General features: G+C 45.0%; 2 protein-coding genes across 3 annotated transcripts; both read right to left on the bottom strand.

Moving 5' to 3' along the window:
* Positions 1-373: 373 nt before the first annotated feature.
* LOC121537728 (epidermal growth factor receptor kinase substrate 8-like protein 3) lies at positions 374-15,784 on the bottom strand. Of its 2 annotated transcripts, XM_041845334.2 has the most exons (20): positions 15,052-15,784; positions 13,469-13,532; positions 11,027-11,090; positions 10,626-10,696; positions 9,506-9,570; positions 9,127-9,285; positions 8,344-8,493; positions 7,688-7,779; positions 7,463-7,560; positions 6,899-7,038; positions 5,951-6,071; positions 5,631-5,701; positions 5,222-5,296; positions 4,772-4,917; positions 2,609-2,774; positions 2,088-2,116; positions 1,770-1,866; positions 1,213-1,415; positions 854-986; positions 374-672 (listed from the first exon to the last, which is right to left on the bottom strand). In XM_041845334.2, exons 3-20 carry the CDS (start codon positions 11,065-11,067, stop codon positions 628-630), a joined length of 1,902 nt encoding a protein of 633 aa, XP_041701268.2. In that variant the 5' UTR covers positions 11,068-11,090; positions 13,469-13,532; positions 15,052-15,784; the 3' UTR covers positions 374-627. The 2 variants fall into 2 exon arrangements, with proteins under 2 accessions (XP_041701268.2, XP_041701267.2); XM_041845333.2 differs by lacking the exon at positions 13,469-13,532.
* An 89-nt stretch (positions 15,785-15,873) lies between these two features.
* Positions 15,874-22,197, bottom strand: LOC121537729 (ATP synthase F(0) complex subunit B1, mitochondrial). Its single transcript, XM_041845335.2, has 7 exons — positions 22,071-22,197; positions 19,641-19,677; positions 19,310-19,452; positions 18,387-18,550; positions 17,802-17,927; positions 16,917-17,096; positions 15,874-16,117 (listed from the first exon to the last, which is right to left on the bottom strand). Exons 1-7 carry the CDS (start codon positions 22,096-22,098, stop codon positions 16,040-16,042), a joined length of 756 nt encoding a protein of 251 aa, XP_041701269.2. The 5' UTR covers positions 22,099-22,197; the 3' UTR covers positions 15,874-16,039.
* Positions 22,198-22,629: the final 432 nt, after the last annotated feature.

Below are 22,629 nucleotides of genomic sequence, written 5' to 3'. Positions count from 1 at the left end.
TCTGGTGACTATCTGGTGTCTCACATGGTGACTCACATGGTGACTATCTAGTGACTACCTAGTCACTACATGGTACCTAGTCACTACATGGTGACTATCTGGTGTCTCACATGGTGACTATCTGGTGACTCACATGGCGACTATCTGGTGACTCACATGGTGACTATCTGGTGACTATCTGGTGACTATCTGGTGTCTCACATGGTGACTATCTGGTGTCTCACATGGTGACTATCTGGTGACTATCTGGTGTCTCACATGGTGACTATCTGGTGTCTCACATGGTGACTATCTGGTGACTATCTGGTGTCTCATATGGTGACTCACATGGTGACTATCTGGTAAAAGAAAGGGGATGCTCAGATGTCTGAAATGATCTAGGAAGTTCAAATATATATTTATTAATGTTTTCAATAAACATTTGGAGACAAAATATAGTTGACATGTTGTCAACAGTCAAAACCAATCCCGTCTGTTTTGACCCATAGTTATGCACGCATCAGTTTTGTTGCTAAACAACCAACCTGTCTAAGAATGGACAAAACAAATATGATTAAATGAAAGTTAAATAGTTGAGTTATTCTTCTCCTCCGGTAGGCTCTTGGTTGTTATTCGTGACAGGTCAGTCTAACGACCGTTGTAAGGGCCGTATCCATTGGACTCACTGGCAAGCTGCAGACAATGAGAGAAAAGAAGCCTGGTGGTTTATCTCTATTCCACAGACAATGCATTTCATTCAGCTTGAATTTGTCAGTGGTAGAAATGCACCCAAACTCTTAGCAGATAGCTATAACTTCAGGTTGCTTGATCTGAGTTGTGTGTGTGCGTGTGCATGAATGCTACTGTCACTTACGGCTATGGAGGACTTGATGGCCTGCAGCTGGAAGAAGACTCTTCCTCCCTCCTCTGGACACACCGTCTTCATATCATCTCTGGTCATCCCCAGAAGCAGGGCTCCATTCAGCACGCTCAGGCTACGAACCGTTCTAATGACAACATAAAGCCTTCATAAGCATATAAAACACCACAACACAGCAAAAAGTTTATTTAGCACAATGTTTCCCAACCTCCGGTCTGTGGACCTGAGGTGTCTGTGGACCTGCGGTGGTCCGTGACATGTTGCTGACCGGTCCCTGAGTCCGTTTTACAGTGCTGGTAAGCAGAGCCCCCAAGGAGGAAAGATAATAGTTTGTTGTCCATGTAATGTCTTACATTTTGGAGAAGGCCTTGTACTCCAGCCAGGCTTTCACGTCTGCAGGTCTGGACTGCATGTTGAGGGGTGGAGGGGAGCGCATCTTCTGGCCCTCACCCCAGGGTTCCCCTCCATCCAGAGGCTCTAGAACGTTCTTAGCAACATGACCCTCCTCACCACGTTCATTACGGACCCTCCACCACTGCCCCGACTTGTCAACAACCTAGAAACACACAAATGCAATTAACAACTTAAAATCACTTCTTTAGATCAACAATACGTTTATTTTCACAGATATATTTTCCTAACCATTTATTTCTATTTTGTTATTTTGATTCTGGTTTGGTTGACATTCACTGCTATTATTTTTTAAATCCATATTCAGTCAGTGAGATGGAAGACATTTGTCAATGGCCTGTGTTCCTTAAAGGAGCCATGGGCTTAATCAGACACACCACCTGGATCACCTCTCCCTCCATAATGTTCAGTCAGACACCCACCTGGATCACCTCTCCCTCCATAATGTTCAGTCAGACACCCACCTGGTGGTTCAACCCCAACCCCAACCCTAACACACCTGGACCACCTCTCCCTTCAAAATGCTCAGCTCCTGGGGGTTCCTGGCCATAAAGTCATAGATCACACACATCCTATCTGGGGCCAGCTCACTGGGGCTGCAGAGGAGACAGAGAAACATAATGTAACGGCAATGTAACGGCAATGTAACAGCATTGTAATAGCAATGTTATAGGAACTTAATAGCGTTGCATGACAATGTAATAGCAAAGCAAAGGGCCAATGACAAAAAGTAATACAATCCTTTTACCCACTATTGAATTACTGAGGATATCATCATCAAAACAGTATAGCTGCTTTGGGTGATGATGTAGCTTACCGTGAAGGTGGTGGAGAATTCATCATGGGCTGTGACAGTCATGACAATAAAGCAATGAGAAACATCATTATTATTATAATATTATTATTATAATAAGATACAGTTTAATGAATGTTTGATGGATTCTGATAGAGGATAGAGGACAGAGGACAGAGGACAGAGGACACAGGACAGAGGATAGAGGACAGAGAACAGAGGACAGAGGACAGAGGACACAAGACAGAGAACACAGGACAGAGGACAGAGGACAAAGGACAGAGAACACAGGACAGAGGACACAGGACAGAGGACACAGGACAGAGGACACAGGACAGAGGACAGAGGAATTACCATGAGATAATGATATATAACATTGCTTCTTATGGCTGAATCCTAATTTTATATGAGTTTACATAACTTTGTGCAAAAATCTGAGTTAAATGCAAATACTGTATCTCAAATTAGGATTCGAGACCTTCACTGCTTTAACAAATAATTGAAATCCATATGGCATTTTATTCGATTTTGTTGTTTGATGTTACCTCATCAGGCATCTGTTGCATCATTTCCTCTCTGGGGGGGATGTGCTGGCTGTTGCTACTCCTCAGGCCCTGATTGGCTGCCGGTGGGACAGGCTTGGGTGGGAGCCAACCATCATAGAACTCTGGGTTGTAGGACGGTAGCATGTGACTGTCTGGCCAGTTAGACCTGGTACAACAAACATAGGAAACCAATGAACACCTCGCTGGCTAGTTGCTGACCCTGCAAACCAGGCAGGTTCAATCAAATACTATTTAATAATATAGTAATAATAATATGCCATTTAGCAGACGCTTTTATCCAAAGCGACTTACAGTCATGCGTGCATACATTTTTACGTATGGGTGGTCCCGGGGATCGAACCCACTACCTTGGCGTTACAAGCGCCGTGCTCTACCAGCTGAGCTACAGAGGACCACAGGACAGATATAAAGTGGATACTAATTAAACCCAGGTCTGGTTATATACAGTACCTAACAAGTAAACCAACCCACATACAGTACATTACCAAAAGTATGTGGACACCTGCTCATCGAACATCTCGTTCCAAAATCATGGGCATTAATATGGAGTTGGTCCCCCCTTTGCTGCTATAACAGCCTCCACTGTTCTGGAAAGGCTTTCCACAAGATGTTGGAACATTGCTGCGGGGACTTGCTTCCATTCAGCCACAAGAGCATTAGTGAGGTTGGGCATTGATGTTGGGCGATTAAGCCTGGCTCGCAGTCGGAGTTCCAATTCATCCCAAAGGGGTTTGATGGGGTTGAGGTCAGGGCTCTGTGCAGGCCAGTCAAGTTCTTCCACACCGAACTCGACAAACCATTTCTGTATGGACCTCGCTTTGTGCACGGGGGCATTGTTATGCTGAAACAGGAAAGGGCCTTCCCCAAACTGTTGCCACAAAGTTGGAAGCTCAGAATCGTCTAGAATGTCATTGTATGCCATAGCGTTAAGATTTCCCTTCACTGGAACTAAGGGGCCTAGCCCGAACCATGAAAAACAGCCCCAGACCATTATTCCTCCTCCACCGAACTTACAGTTGGCACTATGTATTTGAGCAGGTAGCGTTCTCCTGGCATCCGCCAAACCCAGATTCGTCCGTCGGACTGCCAGATGGTGAAGTGTAATTCATCACTCCAGGGAAAGCATTTCCACTGCTCCAGAGTCCAATGGCGGCGAGCTTTACACCACTCTAGCCGATGCTTGGCATTGCATATGGTGATCTTAGGCTTGTGTGTGGCTGCTCGGCCATGGAAACCCATTTCATGAAGCTCCCGATGAACAGTTATTGTGCTGACGTTGCTTCCAGAGGCAGTTTGGAATGTTTCAACCGAGGACAGACGACTTTTACGCGCTACGCGCTTCAGCACTCGGCGGTCCCGTTCTGTGAGCTTGTGTGGCCTACCACTTCGCGGTTGAGCTGTTGTTGCTCCTAGATGTTTCCACTTCACAGCACTTACAGTTGACCGGGGCAGCTCTAGCAGGGCAGAAATTTTACGAATTGACTTGTTGGAAAGGTGGCATCCCATGACGGTGCCACATTGAAAGTCACTGAGCTCTTCAGTAAGGCCATTCTACTGCCAATGTTTGTCTATGGAGATTGCATGGCTGTGTGCTTGATTCTATACACCTGTCAGCAACAGGTGTGGCTGAAATAGCCGAATCCACTAATATGAAGGGGTGTCCGAGGGCAGCCATACCTGGGTATGTTCCAGCTGTTACCCAGGACCCTTCACAGCTGGTCCAGTTAGTTAGAGGTTAGGGGTACTAAGGAAAGGGATAGTGGTACCTAGTTACATTTACATTTTAGTCATTTAGCAGACGCTCTTATCCAGAGCGACTTACGGTTAGTGAGTGCATACATTATTTTATTTTTTCATACTGGCCCCCCGTGGGAATCGAACCAACAACCCTGGCGTTGCAAGCGCCATGCTCTACCAACTGAGCTACACGGGGCGTTAGTTTGTTTGTTTGTGTCGAGGTACTAAGGAAAGGGATAGGTGATACTTAGGGATGGAATAGAGCCCACTTAGGAAAACGGAGGGGTTGTTAAAGGGGATCCTGGGTATGTTCCAGCTGTCTACCAGAGCTGGTTGTGGGAGTTAGGAGGGGGGAATAGGGAGGGGAACTCAGGAAGTGGTTATGGGGTACTAAGGATCTTTTACCTGGGGATGTTCCAGGCGTCTCCCAGGGCCCTCCATTGCTTGTCCTCCTCTGGGGTGACCACCAGGCTGAGCAGGATGAGGGCTGGCTCTGTCAGCAGGGGGGTCAGGACAGAGGGGGGCAGGTCGGGGGGGTAGTGGGACATTAACTGGAATAGAGACAATGACAGGAGAGAGGGAATGGGGTCATCCAAATATCTAAACGCTGTGGGACAGGTTTACCGGACATATATTGAAGCTAGAATCCTACATTCATTTTTTGATATCCTACATCCATTTTTGGATCTTATAAATTAATAATATATACCCATTGATTCTTAAAGAATATAACTTATAAATGCGTCATTACCTTAGTTCAACTGTCTATTATTCAAATGTCTATTATTCTGAGAGTGGTTACATTTCTCCAGGCCCATCCCTCAGCTTTTTACCAAAACAAGACAAGACGCTCACCATGCCCAGAGTGGAGAAGAGAATGTGGACAAAGTCAGCAGCGCTAGGGTTCTGGATCTCTCCATTCAGTTTCCCCTGTAACAGAAAAGGACCGATGACGACAGAGCTTACCCAGCACAAGAACCAATGAGGCACACATTCCGATTAACACAGAAAGATAAGTTCAGCGAAAATGGGCTGTGTTGCAATCGGTACTATAAAGCAGGGTTTCCCAAACTCACCCCAAGAATCTAAACCCCTGAGTTGTACAGAGTAATTCAACAGCATACTGTATTTTCAGGTAATATGAAAATACCATTCATTTCTGATTAATTATATGCAATTATAGAAAACCTGAGGTGAATTAAGTCAACACTTAGTTCAAGTCAACGTCTGCCGTCTTCTGATTTCTTATAGGAGGGAAACATACCAGTAGGTTGAATCCATACTTGATTTTCTGAAGACAGGCGACAAACTCCTCCCAATGTGGCAAGTTGACAGCTAGAGAAAAGAGTCAAATTATTATTTTCCAGTATAGAAAGAAACCCAAATCAGTTATAAATATTTCTGCAGAGCATCAGTCCTTTACCCTAGTGTTTCCTGGCCTGAGTGCCAGTATGTTTGTGCTAACTCCTTGTAACTCACTGTCATGTTTGGCTTGACATTTAGCGTAATGGAGTTGGCAAGAGCACAAACATATCTGGGACCAGTGTTTCCCACACTGATTGGAGATAATTTGACTGAAATCACCGTTTTGCTTTGAGATTTTCTTCTTCTTCTTCTTGTCCTTGTTCTTGTCTTCATTAGGAACGGCAGCTGATACTTTCTCAATGAACAACTCCAAGTCATTCAGCACATGGTTTAAAATGTCCTACACAGACAAATAATGGAAGAAGGAGCTATTCTAAAGCACATCGAATGATTGAGAAACACACTTTTAAATGTACCCTAAAATGGGTAGCCGGGAATCCAAACAGAATATTTCCTTCACTTCACTGACAGTGAAATGGAGCAATATCCACTACAGATTCCAGGCTACAAAATTGGGGGATATTGTCTGAAATACAACTGCTGTATGTTGCGTTGGGGAACAGATAGCCTGGTTAAACCAGACGGAACAATGCACTTAAAATCTGGTGTAACAGGCTAGGGGCTGGGGTTGGGGGTGAGGCTGGGGTTGGGGGTGAGGCTGGGGGTGAGGATGAAGCTGGGGTTGGGGGTGAGGCTGGGTCTGGGGGTGAGGCTGGGGTTGGGGGGTGAGGCTGGGGGTGAGGATGAAGCTGGATCTGGGGGGTGAGGCTGGGTCTGGGGGTGAGGCTGGGGACAGGTGTGGGGTTGGGGGGTGAGACTGGGGGTGAAGGGTGAGGCTGGATCTGGGGGTGATGCTGGGTCTGGGGGTGAGGCTGGGGCCAGGTGTGGGGCTGGGGTTGGGGGGTGAGGCTGGGGTTGGGGGTTAGGCTGGGGTTGGGGGTTAGGCTGGGGTTGGGGGTGAGGCTGGGGACAGGTGTGGGGTTGGGGGGTGAGGCTGGGGGTGAAGGGTGAGGCTGGATCTGGGGGTGATGCTGGGTCTGGGGGGTGAGGCTGGGGCCAGGTGTGGGGCTGGGGTTGGGGGTGAGGCTGGGGTTGGGGGTGAGGCTGGGGTTGGGGGTAAGGGGTTATGGTTAGGGTGTTGTGTTAGGCAACAGACACAGTACTGACCACACTCCTCTGTGTGTCAGTGTATTGAGGGTGGGGGGGCTCTTGGTCTCTAGCTCCGTACTGCTGTGACCCTCCGTACATCTCCTGACCGTACAGTGGCTGCTGTGGTGGGCTGAAGACTGGAGGCAGAGGAAAGCTCTCTGGAAACACACACGGATGAAGACAGATCTCAACCTTAGGCATTCAACTCAATTTTTGCAGTAAAGCATAAAGGAAATTCCTTGCAGCCATTCTCAAAACTCATTGGAGGAGAAGGTTCGAAGGGAGGGACCTTGGCACCTCTCCTTTAATGCACTATGAAAGGGAGTCAAGGAATTGAGGAATCAAGGACAGGAGAAATCAAGGACAGGAGGAATCAAGGACAGGAGAAATCAAGGACAGGAGGAATCAAGGACAGGAGGAATCAAGGACAGGAGGAATCAAGGACAGGAGGAATCAAGGACAGGAGGAATCAAGGACAGGAGGAATCAAGGACAGGAGGAATCAAGGACAGGAGGAATCAAGGACAGGAGGAATCAAATATTTGACGCCTTGTACACTTTCAAGACAGAGCTAAAGACTGACCATTCTCCCTGCTGTTCCTGTCGTTGTACAGCAGGGCGGGACGGTCAGGGGGAGGGGGGGTCCTCTCCTGCAGCATCATGGGAGGAGGAGGATTACTCCTGAAAAAGAGAGAGGTTCAGGAGGTGTGTGTGTGTGTGTGTGTGTGTGCGTGCGTGTGTGCGTGTGTGTGTGCGTGTGTGTGCGTGTGTGTGCGTGTGTGTGCGTGTGCGTGTTCTGATGTCGTACTGGTGTCTGCTTGGTTCTCTGCGAGGTTCAGGAGGAGGAGCGTTGGCGTTGTGTTGAACAGCCTTGTCCAGGTCTTCTCTGATGTGCTCTGCCTAGAAGAACAGACAGAACAATCTCCTATTTATACAGGTTAGTCTCATTAAGACACTGCTAGGTGACACCAGGTGGAGTGTTAGCATTGTGTTGGACAGCCCTGTCCAGGTCTCTGATGGGTTCTGCTCAGAGGAACAGACAGAACCAATCTGGCTCAGGATACCTCATACACTACATCCCTACACCCAGGGCTGGAATATGGGTTGAGGAGGAACTCATGGGAGCACAGTTCCCAATGTGAAATCGTTTTGACATTAATAAATACATAAAGGGTACTATGAGCTGGATTCCTGCTACTTTCACAGTGGTGAATTCCGAGTTACTTTTTCCTAATTCCAGCTATGACTATCCAAGATATTCTCCTACCAAAAGGTTAAGAAATACTATATCCAATCGTTCACTGATGTTTCCCCAGAGTCAGACAGTGGGGTGAAACACACTTCACATCTCTACCTGAAAGAAAAGGCATCTGTTTAACTTGTCGGTATTAGCTGAGGTTATGGTGAAATGTGTAACTTGTCCATGTACAGTGATGTTAGGGTGGTGAAATCTGTCTCACTCACCCTGACCTCCTCACACTGAAACATGAAGACTTGAGCGATGCGTCTGTTGCGTTCCTGGACCATAACGGTGAGCAGGGAGTTGTAGGCACAGGTGTCCAACACAGCCTTAGTCTGAACTACACTTCCCAGAGGCACAGACTCCAGCTCTGTCTGTAGAGAGAACAGAGGGGTAGGGAGAAGGTGAGCAGGGAGTTGTAGGCACAGGTGTCCAACACGGCCTTGGTCTGAACTACACTTCCCAAAGGCACATACTCCAGCTCTGCCTGTAGAGAGAACTCATGCCGCGTTCACGTGCTAGTCGGAACTCTGACATTTCCGACTTGCTAACTGGTTGAACACGGCATGTGTAGAACTCCAACCAGTTCGTTAACAAGTCGGCAACATCAGAGTTTCCTAGTTCCGACTTGTGAACGTGGCAAAAGAGACACAGCGTGACTTCATAAGATTGCCTGGACACAGATGAAGTCAAGCTAATACAAGTTATACAATACCCAATACCACTGTATTTCTAATTTGCATCATTATGGTATTCCAAACCCACCCACCCGCCCGCCTCTGTACCACACATAAGAATAACTGAACTGAACTTTGATCTCCACAGTATAAATGTTGTTTGTCACCAGCATTCGACACAGACAGGAACAATACAGACACAGGCGTACAACAGACTGTCGTGTCTGTTACTGACAACACATCTATTACAGAGACAGTACCTTGGGTCTCCATATACAAACAATAGATACATTTTGATACATTGTACATCGTCTAGAGACAGTTGACAACCTTGGTCTCGATGTCGTTGAGCTGCAGGTATCCTCCCTGGACCTCCAGGATCATCTCCTGTCCCCAGACCCGGCCCTTAGCCTGCAGTCTCTGCAGCCTGGCCACACAGTCATCCAGGCTACGCACCTCCTGGCCGTCCAACTCACACGTAAACAGGTGCTAGAATAGAATGTGAACAGGTGCTAGAATAGAATGTGAACAGGTGCTAGAATAGAATGTAAACAGGTGCTAGAATAGAATGGAAACAGGTGCTAGAATAGAATGTGAACAGGTGCTGTTAAGCAGAGTTAAAGGGAGACATGACTCCTGTTCTACATGACGGACATCATAAGAGAGCCACACAATACATTTCAATCTGAATGTTCAGAATTGACCTTACCTCCACTCTGTACTGGAAGCTATCTGGTTGTTTGTTGATTGTTTCAGAATACTCCTTCCTTTGCACTGAAAGATTGAATTGAACCATTACGCCTAGTGCTTACTGAAAGATTGAATTGAACAAATAGGCTTAGTGCTTACCAAAATTTGAGTTTGAGTTTATTTTTATGCAGACAGAGAAACATAGAACAAGCAACACGTAGCACGCAGACAGAGCAACATAGAACAAGCAACACGTAGCACACAGACAGAGTGACATAGAACAAGCAACACGTAGCACACAGACAGAGAAACATAGAACAAGCAACACGTAGCACGCAGACAGAGAAACATAGAACAAGCAACACGTAGCACGCAGACAGAGAAACATAGAACAAGCAACATGTAGCACGCAGACAGAGCAACATAGTAGCACTCAGACAGAGCAACATAGAACAAGCAACACGTAGCACGCAGACAGAGAAACAGAACAAGCAACACGCAGCACGCAGACAGAGCAACATAGAACAAGCAACACGTAGCACGCAGACAGAGCAACATATAACAAGCAACACGTAGCACGCAGACAGAGAAACATAGAACAAGCAACACGTAGCAAGCAGACAGAGCAACATAGAACAAGCAACACGTAGCACGCAGACAGAGAAACAGAACAAGCAACACGTAGCACGCAGACAGAGAAACATAGAACAAGCAACACATAGCACGCAGACAGAGCAACATAGAACAAGCAACACGTAGCACGCAGACAGAGCAACATATAACAAGCAACACGTAGCATGCAGACAGAGCAACATAGAACAAGCAACACATAGCACGCAGACAGAGCAACATAGAACAAGCAACACGTAGCACGCAGACAGAGCAACATAGAACAAGCAACACGTAGCACGCAGACAGAGCAACATAGAACAAGCAACACGTAGCACGCAGACAGAGCAACATAGAACAAGCAACACGTAGCACGCAGACAGAGCAATAGCGCAAAAAGCAACAAAACAAAATATACAAAAGCAACAGTGTTTCCACACCTCACAAGCTACAGACAACATGGAAAAGAGTCAATACACAAAATGATTCCCGCATTGGGTAAGCATGATTGAGGTGAACTTTGAACTCACTGTATATGGATCTGGCATTGGGCCTGGACAAACTGGACCTCTGAGAGGGAGGATCCACCTGAGGGAACCCTCTACAACACACACACACACATTACTAACTCTGCTGTGTACTTACAGGCAATACAACATTACTGTATGTCGTCTGACACTAGATCAACAAGCACCTGTGAAGTGCAGTATGTTAGCAATGTTCAGATCAACTAACTCTAAGGGAGTTTTAGCATTGCCACACAATATGATGTATCGTTTATATAGTAACGGGAGTGTGTAGTTAGTACAGCCAGTCTCCAGAGGACACCCCTGATGTAAGGTGGCTGATCATATCGCTACTGTCTTTCCTTGACCGGATTTAGCAACCCACTTAATAATCAAGACAACGAGAACACAGATGTGCACTGTACCTTGGTTGAGAGGAAAACAGCCCGCTGTTGTTCCCAAACATTTTTGAATCGTGACGTCACCAACCTGCAAAAAGGGCAAAGGTCATGGTAGTGTATCAGCCGGTCTTGCGAAAACAGCGTGTGACCTGTGACCTGCTTTGATCACATGACAGGAAAGAGATGTACAGGAAACCAGCCATAAAAGAAATAGAACTACCACGCATCACAGAACGATGACTTGGAATGGGGATGATCGTTCAACTCTAGTTCTATAGAAGCTCACACACCTTTAGTTCTGACTGAGTAATCAGTCTTACAAGCCGACAGCTATTATGAATCCGGAAATGTGCCAATTCAGTTGACTTACAGTACCAGTCAAAAGTTTGGACACACCTACTCATTCAAGGGTTTTTCTTTATTTTTACTATTTTCTACATTGTAGAATAATAGTGAAGACATCAAAACTGTGAAATAAAACATATGGAATCATGTAGTAACCAAAAATGTGTTAAACAAATCAAAACATATTTTATGTTTGAGATTCTTCAAATAGCCACCCTTTGACTTGATGACAGCTTTGCACACGCTTGGCATTCTCTCAACCAGCTTCACCTGGAATGCTTTTCCAACAGCCTTGAAGGAGTTCCCACATATGCTTAGAACTGGTTGGCTGCTTTTCCTTCACTCTGCTGTCCGACTCATCCCAAACCATCTCAATTGGGTTGAGGTCGGGGGATTATGGAGGCCAGGTCATCTGATGCAGCACTCCATCACTCTCCTTCTTGGCAAAATAGCCCTTACACAACCTGGAGGTGTGTTGGGTCATTGTCATCATCATCGAGATCATCCGTTCACCCACACCGCATCTCATAAAGACACGGCGGTTGGAACCAAAAATCTCAAATTTTGACTCCAGACCAAAGGACAATTTCCCCCCGGTCTAATGTCCATTGCTCGTGTTTCTGGGCCCAAGCAGGTCTCTTCTTCTTATTGGTGTCCTTTAATTGTGTTTTTTTTGCAGCAATTCGACCATGAAGGCCTGATTCACACAGTCCCCTCTGAACAGTTGATGTTGAGATGTGTCTGTGACTTGAACTCTGTGAAGCATTTATTTGGGCTGCAATTTCTGAGGCTGGTAACTCTAATGAACTTATCCTCTGCAGCAGAGGTAACTCTGGGTCTTCCATTCCTGTGGTGGTCCTCATGAGAGCCAGTTCCATCAAAGCACTTGATTGGTTCAAACGCATTAAGAAGGAAAGAAATTCCACAAATTAACTTTTAAGAAGGCACGCCTGTTAATTGAAATGCATTCCAGGTGACTATCTCATGAAGCTGGTTGAGAGAATGCCAAGAGTGTGCAAAGCTGTCATCAAGGCAAAGGGTGGCCATTTGAAGAATCTCAAATATAACATATTTTGATTTGTTTAACACTTTTTTGGTTACTACATGATTCCATATGTGTTATTTCATAGTTTTGATGTCTTCACTATTATTCTACAATGTAGAAAATAGTAAAAAATAAAGAAAAACCCTTGAATGAGTAGGTGTGTCCAAACTTTTGACTGGTAGTGTAGGAAACCAAGAACGAACAAGCTGAGTTACACAAACTTTGCATCAGTCAGACACTGGTTAATCACTACCAAGGATTTTTTTCCTAGTGATTGGCAATTTATATAGAATATAAAACACTTGCTATCACCTCTGTTCACAAACCAGTACATATCCCATTCAACAGGTGAATGGTTAAGGTTAAGGTGAAATAGTTCAGATAAACATGTCGACAAGAAAGCAAATCATGAATGAATTAATGCTTGAAATGTGAAGTGATTGTCAATGAAAGTTGGCCTAGAAATCAAAGTAATATTTCAGGTCTAATCATTCTCATCGCAGAACAGGGAACATTTCGACGGCAATACAAATAGTCTGATAAGGCTTATAAAAAGGGCATGGCAAGACCTCAAAACATACCTCAGTGTTCTATTCAGTCAGCAGCTGACATACCTCAATGTTCTATTCAGTCAGCAGCAGACATACCTCAGTGTTCTATTCAGTCAGCAGCAGACATACCTCAGTGTTCTATTCAGTCAGCAGCAGACATACCTCAGTGTTCTATTCAGTCATCAGCTGACATACCTCAGTGTTCTATTCAGTCAGCAGCAGACATACCTCAGTGTTCTATTCAGTCAGCAGCAGACATACCTCAGTGTTCTATTCAGTCAGCAGCAGACATACCTCAGTGTTCTATTCAGTCAGCAGCAGACATACCTCAGTGTTCTATTCAGTCAGCAGCAGACATACCTCAGTGTTCTATTCAGTCAGCAGCAGACATACCTCAGTGTTCTATTCAGTCATCAGCTGACATACCTCAGTGTTCTATTCAGTCAGCAGCAGACATACCTCAGTGTTCTATTCAGTCAGCAGCAGACATACCTCAGTGTTCTATTCAGTCAGCAGCTGACATACCTCAGTGTTCTATTCAGTCAGCAGCTGACAGTTGAACAGCAGTCTTCCTCCTTTAAAATGGGTCCTTAGCCAGTATAGTAAAATAAGAGATGTATGTAACACTGATCGAAAAGGTAGGCTTAGTCCCAGTTCACCTTGCCAGGTACCACCACAGTTATATATCAACTAGTTCATAACACATTTATTACCTTCCAGGTGACAATAAAAACCATTTCCCTACTGGCTAAAAAGTATGTGGTCACAAAATCAATATTTACTAATGGAGATATCAGTAATAAATGCAATGTTGATTCTGTTATGAAGCTAAACAAATTCAGACTGCAATATACAGTGCATTTGGAAAGTGTCCAGACCCCTTGAATTTTTCCACATTGTTACAGCCTTATTCTAAAATTGATTAAATCGTTTTTTTCTTCCATAATTCCAATCTACACACAATACCCCACAATGACAAAGCAAAAACAGGTTTAGACATTTTTTCTAATGTATTAAAAAAAACTCCTGAGCGCTCTGGAAAAGGTTTTCATCAAGGATCTCTCTGTACTTTGCTCCGTTCAATCTTTGACGCTTGGCATTCAGGCCAAAGAGTTCAATCTTGGTTTCATCAGACCATAGAATCTTGTTTCTCATGGTCTGAGAGTCTTTAGGTGCCTTTTGGCAAATTCCAAGCGGGCTGTCATGTGCCTTTTACTGAGGCGTGGCTTCCGTCTGGCCACTCTACCATAAAGGCCTGATTGGTGGAGTGCTGCAGAGATGGTTGTCCTTCTGGAAGGTTCTCCCATCTCCACAGAGGAACTCTGGAGCTCTGTCAAAGTGACTATCGGGTTCTTGGTCACATCCCTGACCAAGGCCCTTCTCTCCCGATTGCTCAGTTTGGCCGGGGGGCCAGCTCTAGGAAGAGTCTTGGTGGTTCCAAACTTCTTCTATTTAAGAATGATGGAGGCCACTGTGTGACATTTTTTTGTACCCTTCCCCAGATCTGTGCCTCGACACAATCCTGTCTCAGAGCTCTAGACAACTCCTTCCACCTCATGGCTTGGTTTATGCTCCGACATGCAGTCAACTGTGGGAGCTTATATAGACAGGTGTGTGCCTTCCAAATCATGTCTAATCAATAGAATTTACCACAGGTGGACTCAAATCAAGTTGTAGAAACATCTCAAGGATGATCAATGGAAACAGGATGCGCCTGAGCTCAATTTTCGAGTCTCATAGCAAAGGGTCTGAATATTTAAGTAAATACAGGATTTGTTTTAATTTGTAATACATTTGTTAAAAATGTCTAAAAACCAGTTTTCCCTTTGTCATTATGGGGTATTGTGTGTAGATTGAGAAAAATATTTTAAAAAATCAATTTTAGAATAAGGCTGTAATGTAACAAAATGTGGAAAAAGGGAAGGGGTCTGAATACTTTCCGAATGCACCAACTTGCAATAACTTTATTCCAAAGCTCATCATTGTCCTTTCTTGGTCCCTCCCGTATTTCCACATTTCTGTATCTTTATACCACAGACATTTCAGTACAGTACATATTTTTATATAGTCTCTTAAGCATCCACTTGGATGAAGTCCAATATTATTACCTGTGAATGTAGCCTGTGTCCTCAATTCACTGTTCCATGATCAATCCTCTTATATTCCAATAGTGGCATACATGTTCGAGGAGCAGCATCCAACACAATCGGCAGGTTTAAAAAAAAATATGGACAATTATTATCCTTGACTTCCTGCTTGGAAACGCCACGGTCAAAGTCCACCTGCGAGAGTGCATTCAGTGAGGTGAACATTTGACAGTTGATAGAAAACATAACTACAGCCGTGTCCCGTCTCCTTGTACTACACATACAGTCGTATCTGTCCCAACACATTCCTATCGCTAACGTTACACACTCCTGAACAGGTCCCAGCAGCGACAGAGAATGGCCAGCCCCACAGCTAACGTGCATCCCAAACGGCACCCTGTATAGCGCACTACTTATGACCAGGAGCCATAGGGAATAGGGTGTAATTTGGGACTCGGTCCTTAGTTTCTATAAGGGTCATTACGGCTCGATGGAAAGCAACAAATCTCTGTTTTTTTTTGTCCGTTATGAGTCCAAAGGGTTGGGAATGCCTGGCAGTTCTGTTGATAAGAGATTATTAGCGCCCCACAAGACAGGAAACGTTAAGACCTCTTACGCAATTTTCCAACAGTGTGTTATCACCTACAGTACACCATTAGAATCTGTCAAAACTGGGCCTGGTATAACAGAACTTGTGGTGGGGGCCATTTTGCTGAAAAACAAATCCCGGATTGTTGCTTTGAACCAGAACCCACACTACCAACAAATATTATCAAAAGTGTTTTCAGCACGTTGAGGATCGTAACAGCACTATCAGACAGTTAATAACGCCAAACTATAAGGTTAGTGAATAAAATGAACCTTTTATTTTATGATCAGTTGATGTGTATATACACTCATAACATGGACAGAGACCATATCGTTAAGAGGAAATAGTTGATTTGTAATGAAAAGTGGGCATCAATGAGTTGGGGTTCAGTGGCAAAGGTGTCGACAGTACAGTAGTGAGTTATGCAGTGGCCTTAGCCTGCTGGATTTTAGCCAACACCTTCAGGTCTGTGATGCACTTGGCAATACTCGCCTTCTCCTGAAACACAGAACGAACAAACATGGTTAGTCAGACAGCAAGGCATTAGCAAGGTCAAGGGTCAACTGAAACAAGAATACATTTTTTTTAAAAGTCAAAATAAACCAAATTGCAGCGGGTTGAGCTGTAATTCTGTTGCCCATCAATACAGCAAACGCCGGCTGACATTTGCCAAGTTCATTTTGAGAACAAGCTACCTACCTACCAGAAACATGGCAGGGTACAGTAACTACCTCTAGTGGAGAGTTTAATTTTATTTTTTATACACCGTATCTCTCTGAGATTTTATTTTCTGACTCACCTGTATACTGTTACACCTTCCACCTACATACACACCAACTACATACTGACTATATACACACACACACCGACTACATTTACATTTACATTTTAGTCATTTAGCAGACGCTCTTATCCAGAGCGACTTACAGTTAGTGAATACATATTTTTTTAATACTGGCCCCCCGTGGGAATCGAACCCACAACCCTGGCATTGCAAACGCCATGCTCTATCAACTGAGCTACATCCCTGCCGGCCATTCCCTCCCCTACCCTGGACGACGCTGGGCCAATTGTGCGCCGCCCATGAGTCTCCCGGTCGCGGCCGGCTGCGACAGAGCCTGGATTCGAACCAGGATCTAGTGGCACAGTTAGCACTGCGATGCAGTGCCTTAGACCACTGCGCCACTCAGGAGAGTGACTACCCACTCACACGACTATATACCAACTATACACACACTGACTACACACTCCAGTCAAGTATGTAATGTTCCCCATCTGTCTCCCATCCCTAACCCACCTGCTGGGGGGTGATGCTGGTGACAACGTTCTTCTCCACCCAGTTAACCATGTGTTCCTGCTCCATGCGGCGGTGGAGGGTCTGCAGGGCGATCTGATAGTCCAGCCTCTTCTTCACCTCGTTGGTCACCATGTGGACCCTCTCCCTGCGGTTGGTCTCCAGCAGCATGGCCACGTTGTTCTGAGGTGGGGGGGGGGGGGGAGGAAAGGAGGGAATGAGGAGGGAGGAGAGGAAAGGAGGACAGGACAACAGGAGAAGAGGACAGGACAACAGGAGAAGAGGACAGGAGAAGAGGACAGGACAGGAGGAGAGGACAGGAGAAGAGGACAGGAGGACAGGACAACCGGAGAAGAGGACAGGACAACCGGAGAAGAGGACAGGAGAAGAGGACAGGAGGACAGGACAACCGGAGAAGAGGACAGGACAACCGGAGAAGAGGACAGGAGAAGAGGACAGGAGAAGAGGAGAAGAGGACAGGACAACAGGAGAAGAGGACAGGACAGACAGGACAACAGGAGGACAGGAGAAGAGGACAGGACAGGAGAAGACATTAGTACACCATCTCATGCCAAAATCATACCAAGACATTACAGTCTGGTTTCCCAGACCCAGATAAAGTTTAGTCTTGAACTAAAACACTCTTTCAACAGATATTCTCCATTGAGAATGATTTTTAATCAAGGTCTATGCCCAATTAAACCAGCCCTAGGAGTGGTTACACAGACTAAAGACCATGTTCAATAGGTCTCTATCAAATGCTTTTTAGTTGGCTTGATTCCACCTAATTTGGGTGTGTATGGTCGAGCCTAGGTTTTAGCTCAGATTTAACACGGTCTTGAATGCATAAAGGAGACCCGTGTTCTACCCTCAGTCAGTCACACTCACCCTCTTAGCGTCGAAGAGCATCTGTCGGCCCTCCGCCCTCCACTGTTCCTTCTTCTCATCCTGGATGGCCTGAGCCAAGCTGCTCATGGCCAGGTCCTTCACTTCCTGAGCCTTCTGAACTTTCTCCTGCAAAACCACACAGACAACATCAAGAGGGTCAGGGTCATAGGTCAGCTATGAGACTACGAGCCTCAGAGGGACACAGCGTACGATGGACCGTTTGGACCGTTTGCAGTATGGACCGTTTGCAGTATGGACCGTTTGCAGTATGGACCGTTTGCAGTATGGACCGTTTGCAGTATGGACCGTTTGCAGTATGGACCGTTTGCAGTATGGACCGTTTGCAGTATGGACCGTTTGCAGTATGGATCCATTTCCTCAAACATATGAAATGTCTCAGAACGGGCTGGCATTAAGGGGGGAGGAGCTCAAAGCCTAAATTTAAAATTGAGTAGAAACGAGGCTGTGTGTTGACATGGTGCATCTTTTCAGCACTCCAGAGCACAACTACAACATACATTTATGCTAACAACTCCTGCAATGAATGATCAAATAACCCAAACAGACTGAGGACAAATTCCCCACCTCGTTCAGTTTGTCAGCGAAAGCTGCAACGTCGGGGCCGAATTTCTTGACACCATAGATGATGACGGTACCCATGCAGGCAGCAGCGAAGGTCTCGTGGTTGATGATGTAGATCTCCTTGGAGAGGATGTATGTGAGTAGCCCAGCACCCAGCATGTAGGGGCCTGGAGACAACAGGACAGGAGTGAGGTGAGTGTCAAGGGAAGAGTAGATGGGAGGAAAGGAGGAGAGAAGAGGAGGAGATGAGGAGAGGAGGAAAGGAGGAGAGAAGAGGAGGAGATGAGGGGAGGAGGAAAGGAGGAGAGAAGAGGAGGAGAGGAGAGAAGAGGAGGAGATGAGGGGAGGAGGAGAGAAGAGGAGGAGAGGAGAGAAGAGGAGGAGATGAGGGGAGGAGGAGAGAAGAGGAGGAGATGAGGGGAGGAGGAGAGAAGAGGAGATGATGAGGGGAGGAGGAGAGAAGAGGAGATGAGGGGAGGGGAGGAGGAGATGAGGGCAGGAGGAGAGGAGGAGATGAGGGGAGGAGGAGAGGAGGAGAGGAGAGGAGGAGATGAGGGGAGGAGGAAAGAAGAGGAGGAGATGAGGGGAGGAGGAGATGAGGGGAGGAGGAGAGGAGGAGATGAGGGGAGGAGGAGAGGAGGAGAGGAGGAGATGAGGGGAGGAGGAGAGAAGAGGAGGAGATGAGGGCAGGAGGGGATGAGGGGAGGAGGAGAGGAGGAGAGAAGAGGAGGAGATGAGGGGATGAGGAAAGGTGAGAGGAGTGACCACATTCAATATGCAAACATCGTTGATCACGCAGATAGAAATGTAATGAATACAGCTGAAATTATTAGTCTACATATCAGTGAGTCATGTCTGTTCTAGATGTCATATTTCTATCCGAACGTTGCTGAACGATGCTCCAGGTTTGGGGAAGTTCTACTGACCTGTGACTCCAGTCTTGGGGTACAGGAGCTGAAAGAGTTCCTCTGGGATGATTCCATGGCGTGTCTTGCCTCCTTTGTCTGGCAGAGCGGGGACTGGGGCCTGGCTGCTGGGGGACGTGTGGAGGTGGGACAGCTGGACCAACCTGGGAGGACAGACAGACGACTTATTACAGGAACTGCAGAAGGGATGGGCATGTAGATCTTCAATGTTGAGTTCAAGGTGACCGTTATAATTTTGTCACCCTTATTTCAGTTTATATGTATATTTAACAAATACCAATGTTTGCTTCAGTTAAAGGTTGGAAGTCATAATAAGACAACAGATGCATACCCAGCGCCGAGGGGACCACTGCTCTTTACAGCATTAGCTGGAGGAAAAAAAGCACAGCCAATAGAATTAAAAAGACAAGTACAAATGTTTTGAACGTCATGAAAGTGTCAATGAAACTAAACATGTGGAGACTGTGGCTGCTTGAAAGAGTGCTCTGTTGCTCAATTTTGAACATAATTGTAGAGATGAATATGGACTTTTACTTATGCAATCAATCAAACAAAGAGAATGTGCTTGTGAACTGTACACACTGACAAGCTTTAGCTAGCCAACGTTAGTCAGCCGTCAAGCGCAATAGCCATGGCATCTGCAAGCGTTACCATGCTAGCTAGTTAGCAAGCTTCCAGAATTCAATATTGTAATAATAATAATAAATATTGTCTCTAGCTTGCTAGTTACATGATAGAGCGGCGACGAGAGTGGGCGGACTGGAGCGTTTATTTAAAAAAAATAAACTACAGATTTCAGCACATACAAACTTAATTGTATGTACTGTTGGAGCTCCAGTCTGCCCACACTTGTTGCTGCTCAACTCGGTTAACCTGAAGTACATTGTGGAGTTGAGTTTTACTTGGACAGCTACATGGATAACTAGCTAGCTAGTTACCTAAATACTTACCTAACAAATACAAACTTCAAGAGGCCAATATCATGCATGAACTTGCAAGATGTGTTGCCAACTGCCAGTTAGCTTTGCAAACAGTTAGCTTGTTGCACGACCTCTACTAGCCCAAAAGTTGAAATATTTTAACGTACTTTACCGGTTGTCCATGCGGTTGTCCTGCTCATGCTTCAGGTGATAGAAATCTGAACACACTACCAGCGCTTTGAAAAGTTTGTTATTATACTTTACTGTGGATATGTAGTCTCACATTCCTACCTCCAAAAGGACCAACCCCACGGTCAACCGGTAAAGTATGTTAAAATATTTCCAGGCCAAATTTCTCATTACCGAAATGCGTCCGGATTAAATGTTGTGTCATTTAATAAAAAATATAAAAGATCTTTAGAAAAACCTAACTTATTTGGATAAAACACAAAATATGTTGGTCTAGTTTGTCCATAAATCTGAATAAATTGTATACTAGTTGAAGTTTACATTAAACTATAATATTTATTATGTACAAACAGTGTCTGAACATGTCATTAACGTAACACTTCTTCAAGTTCCTGTAAAAACTCCAATCAGTTTTTAAATAAAGTTTTATTCACCCCATGATGCATCATCTAGAGGAGTAATCCTTAGATGAGCACAAGTTCATTTATTCACTTATATTCCTTCAGAATGAAGTTCTTATTCTCAAACACCCCCTTTACCCCACTTGGCCTTCGCCATTACCGAAAATGCTAAAGAACTAAAATTGGGGGAAAGTTGATTTAATTTCATAATAATTGTATAATTTCATTTGAAATATGTTTATGTTCAGTGTTGTTTAACTCAGGCTTTTTCATTAGGGGAGCAATGTTAATTTTTTTTTTTTTAATTGGGACTTCGAAAACTTACGTAATGTGCATTTTTGGAAAATGCATATCTGATAAAGAAACTAGAATAATTATGAAATAGATAATTACAGATCCTAATCTCAGTGATTCAAGAGGAAATTTAATCAAAAATTACACTTGTTTTTTTGGACCGTTTCATGAGAATGACCCATTTAGATTAAGACACTGCGGAGACATGGCTCGGAATAAATATCAAGTTTGCTCTGAAAACTGTCCTTTTCCTCCTCATTCTAGGTAGCAGAAGCCACAGCAGCCATTTTGGAATGGAAGTGTCAGCCAATCAGCTCCTTTGTTGTTCAACGCGACTTGCATCCATAATGGCTGCTGTGGCTACTGCTAGCTAGCATGAGGACGAAAACTGCATTTTACTTAAACTAGCAGTTGTTTAATCTTCTCAGAGTAACAGTTGGGATAATGGGACAATTCAGAGCGCAACGCATTTCTCATCTCTGGATTGAGGTATGTTTTCTGAACCATATCTCGTTTAGGCTCCAGAGTAACTTAATCTACACAGAAATGCGGTCTGACCCTAGTGCAGTTGTAAACAAGCGGGTCAGATATGTTGGCTAGCCAAGGGCAGAAATCAAACCAGGCTAGCCTGGTTTACGTCAGTTAGTGGCTAACTTTAGTTATCTAACTAATATCGCGAAAAACAATGACTTACCTTGACATTTAGCTAACTATTTCAAAACCTGTGCAATACCTACCCAAATTGGACAAATGAATAACATTTTGCAAGTTACATTTATAGTTACATTTACTAGCTGTCGTTAGCCTTGCTAGGGTTGCATGTTGCTCATTCAATGTGAGGGCGGCCTTCTCCTCCTGACTTTACCCTTCAGATTCACATTCAAGTCAGCCACACTTCGTGGCATTACTACTGCTATTTCAACTCAATCGTATGTATAAAAGGCTGGCATTGCATACCTGAAACGAAAACGACCCTAGACAGCATGGTTGAACGACAAAGTACCAAGACCTTGGTTTACTGGGCACTGCTCTCTTCGTGCCCTTCTACTGCAAAGAGCCACAAGAATGGCGGAGGAATGGGAAAGCCTTGTCAAACGTCGCGAGATTCTATGCCTTCGTAAACGGGACTTGTATGTCCGGGTCATACAAATTCTCCAGTTATTCAATGTTTTATTCACTAGGTGGCAGACAAGTAACATAGATTTGACTTTTTGCTGCACGGGATATTAGTAAAGCTCCTAAATATAGTTGCTTTGAGAGACTAGTCAAGGATCATATCACCTCTACCTTACCTATCACCCTAGACCCACTTCAATTTCCTTACTGCCCCAATAGATCCACAGACGATGCAATCGCCATCACACTGCACACTGCCCTATCCCATCTGGACAAGAGGAATACCTATGTAAGAATGCTGTTCATTGACTATAGCTCAGCATTCAACACCATAGGACCCTCCAAGCTCATCATTAAGCTCGAGGCCCTGGGTCTGAACCCCGCCCTGTGCAACTGGGTC

Source organism: Coregonus clupeaformis, chromosome 24 (genome assembly GCF_020615455.1).
Source record: "Coregonus clupeaformis isolate EN_2021a chromosome 24, ASM2061545v1, whole genome shotgun sequence".
In the NCBI taxonomy this organism is placed as follows: domain Eukaryota; kingdom Metazoa; phylum Chordata; class Actinopteri; order Salmoniformes; family Salmonidae; genus Coregonus; species Coregonus clupeaformis.
The sequence above is the reverse complement of the archived record's forward strand: the minus strand, read 5'-3'. Positions and strand labels throughout refer to the sequence as shown.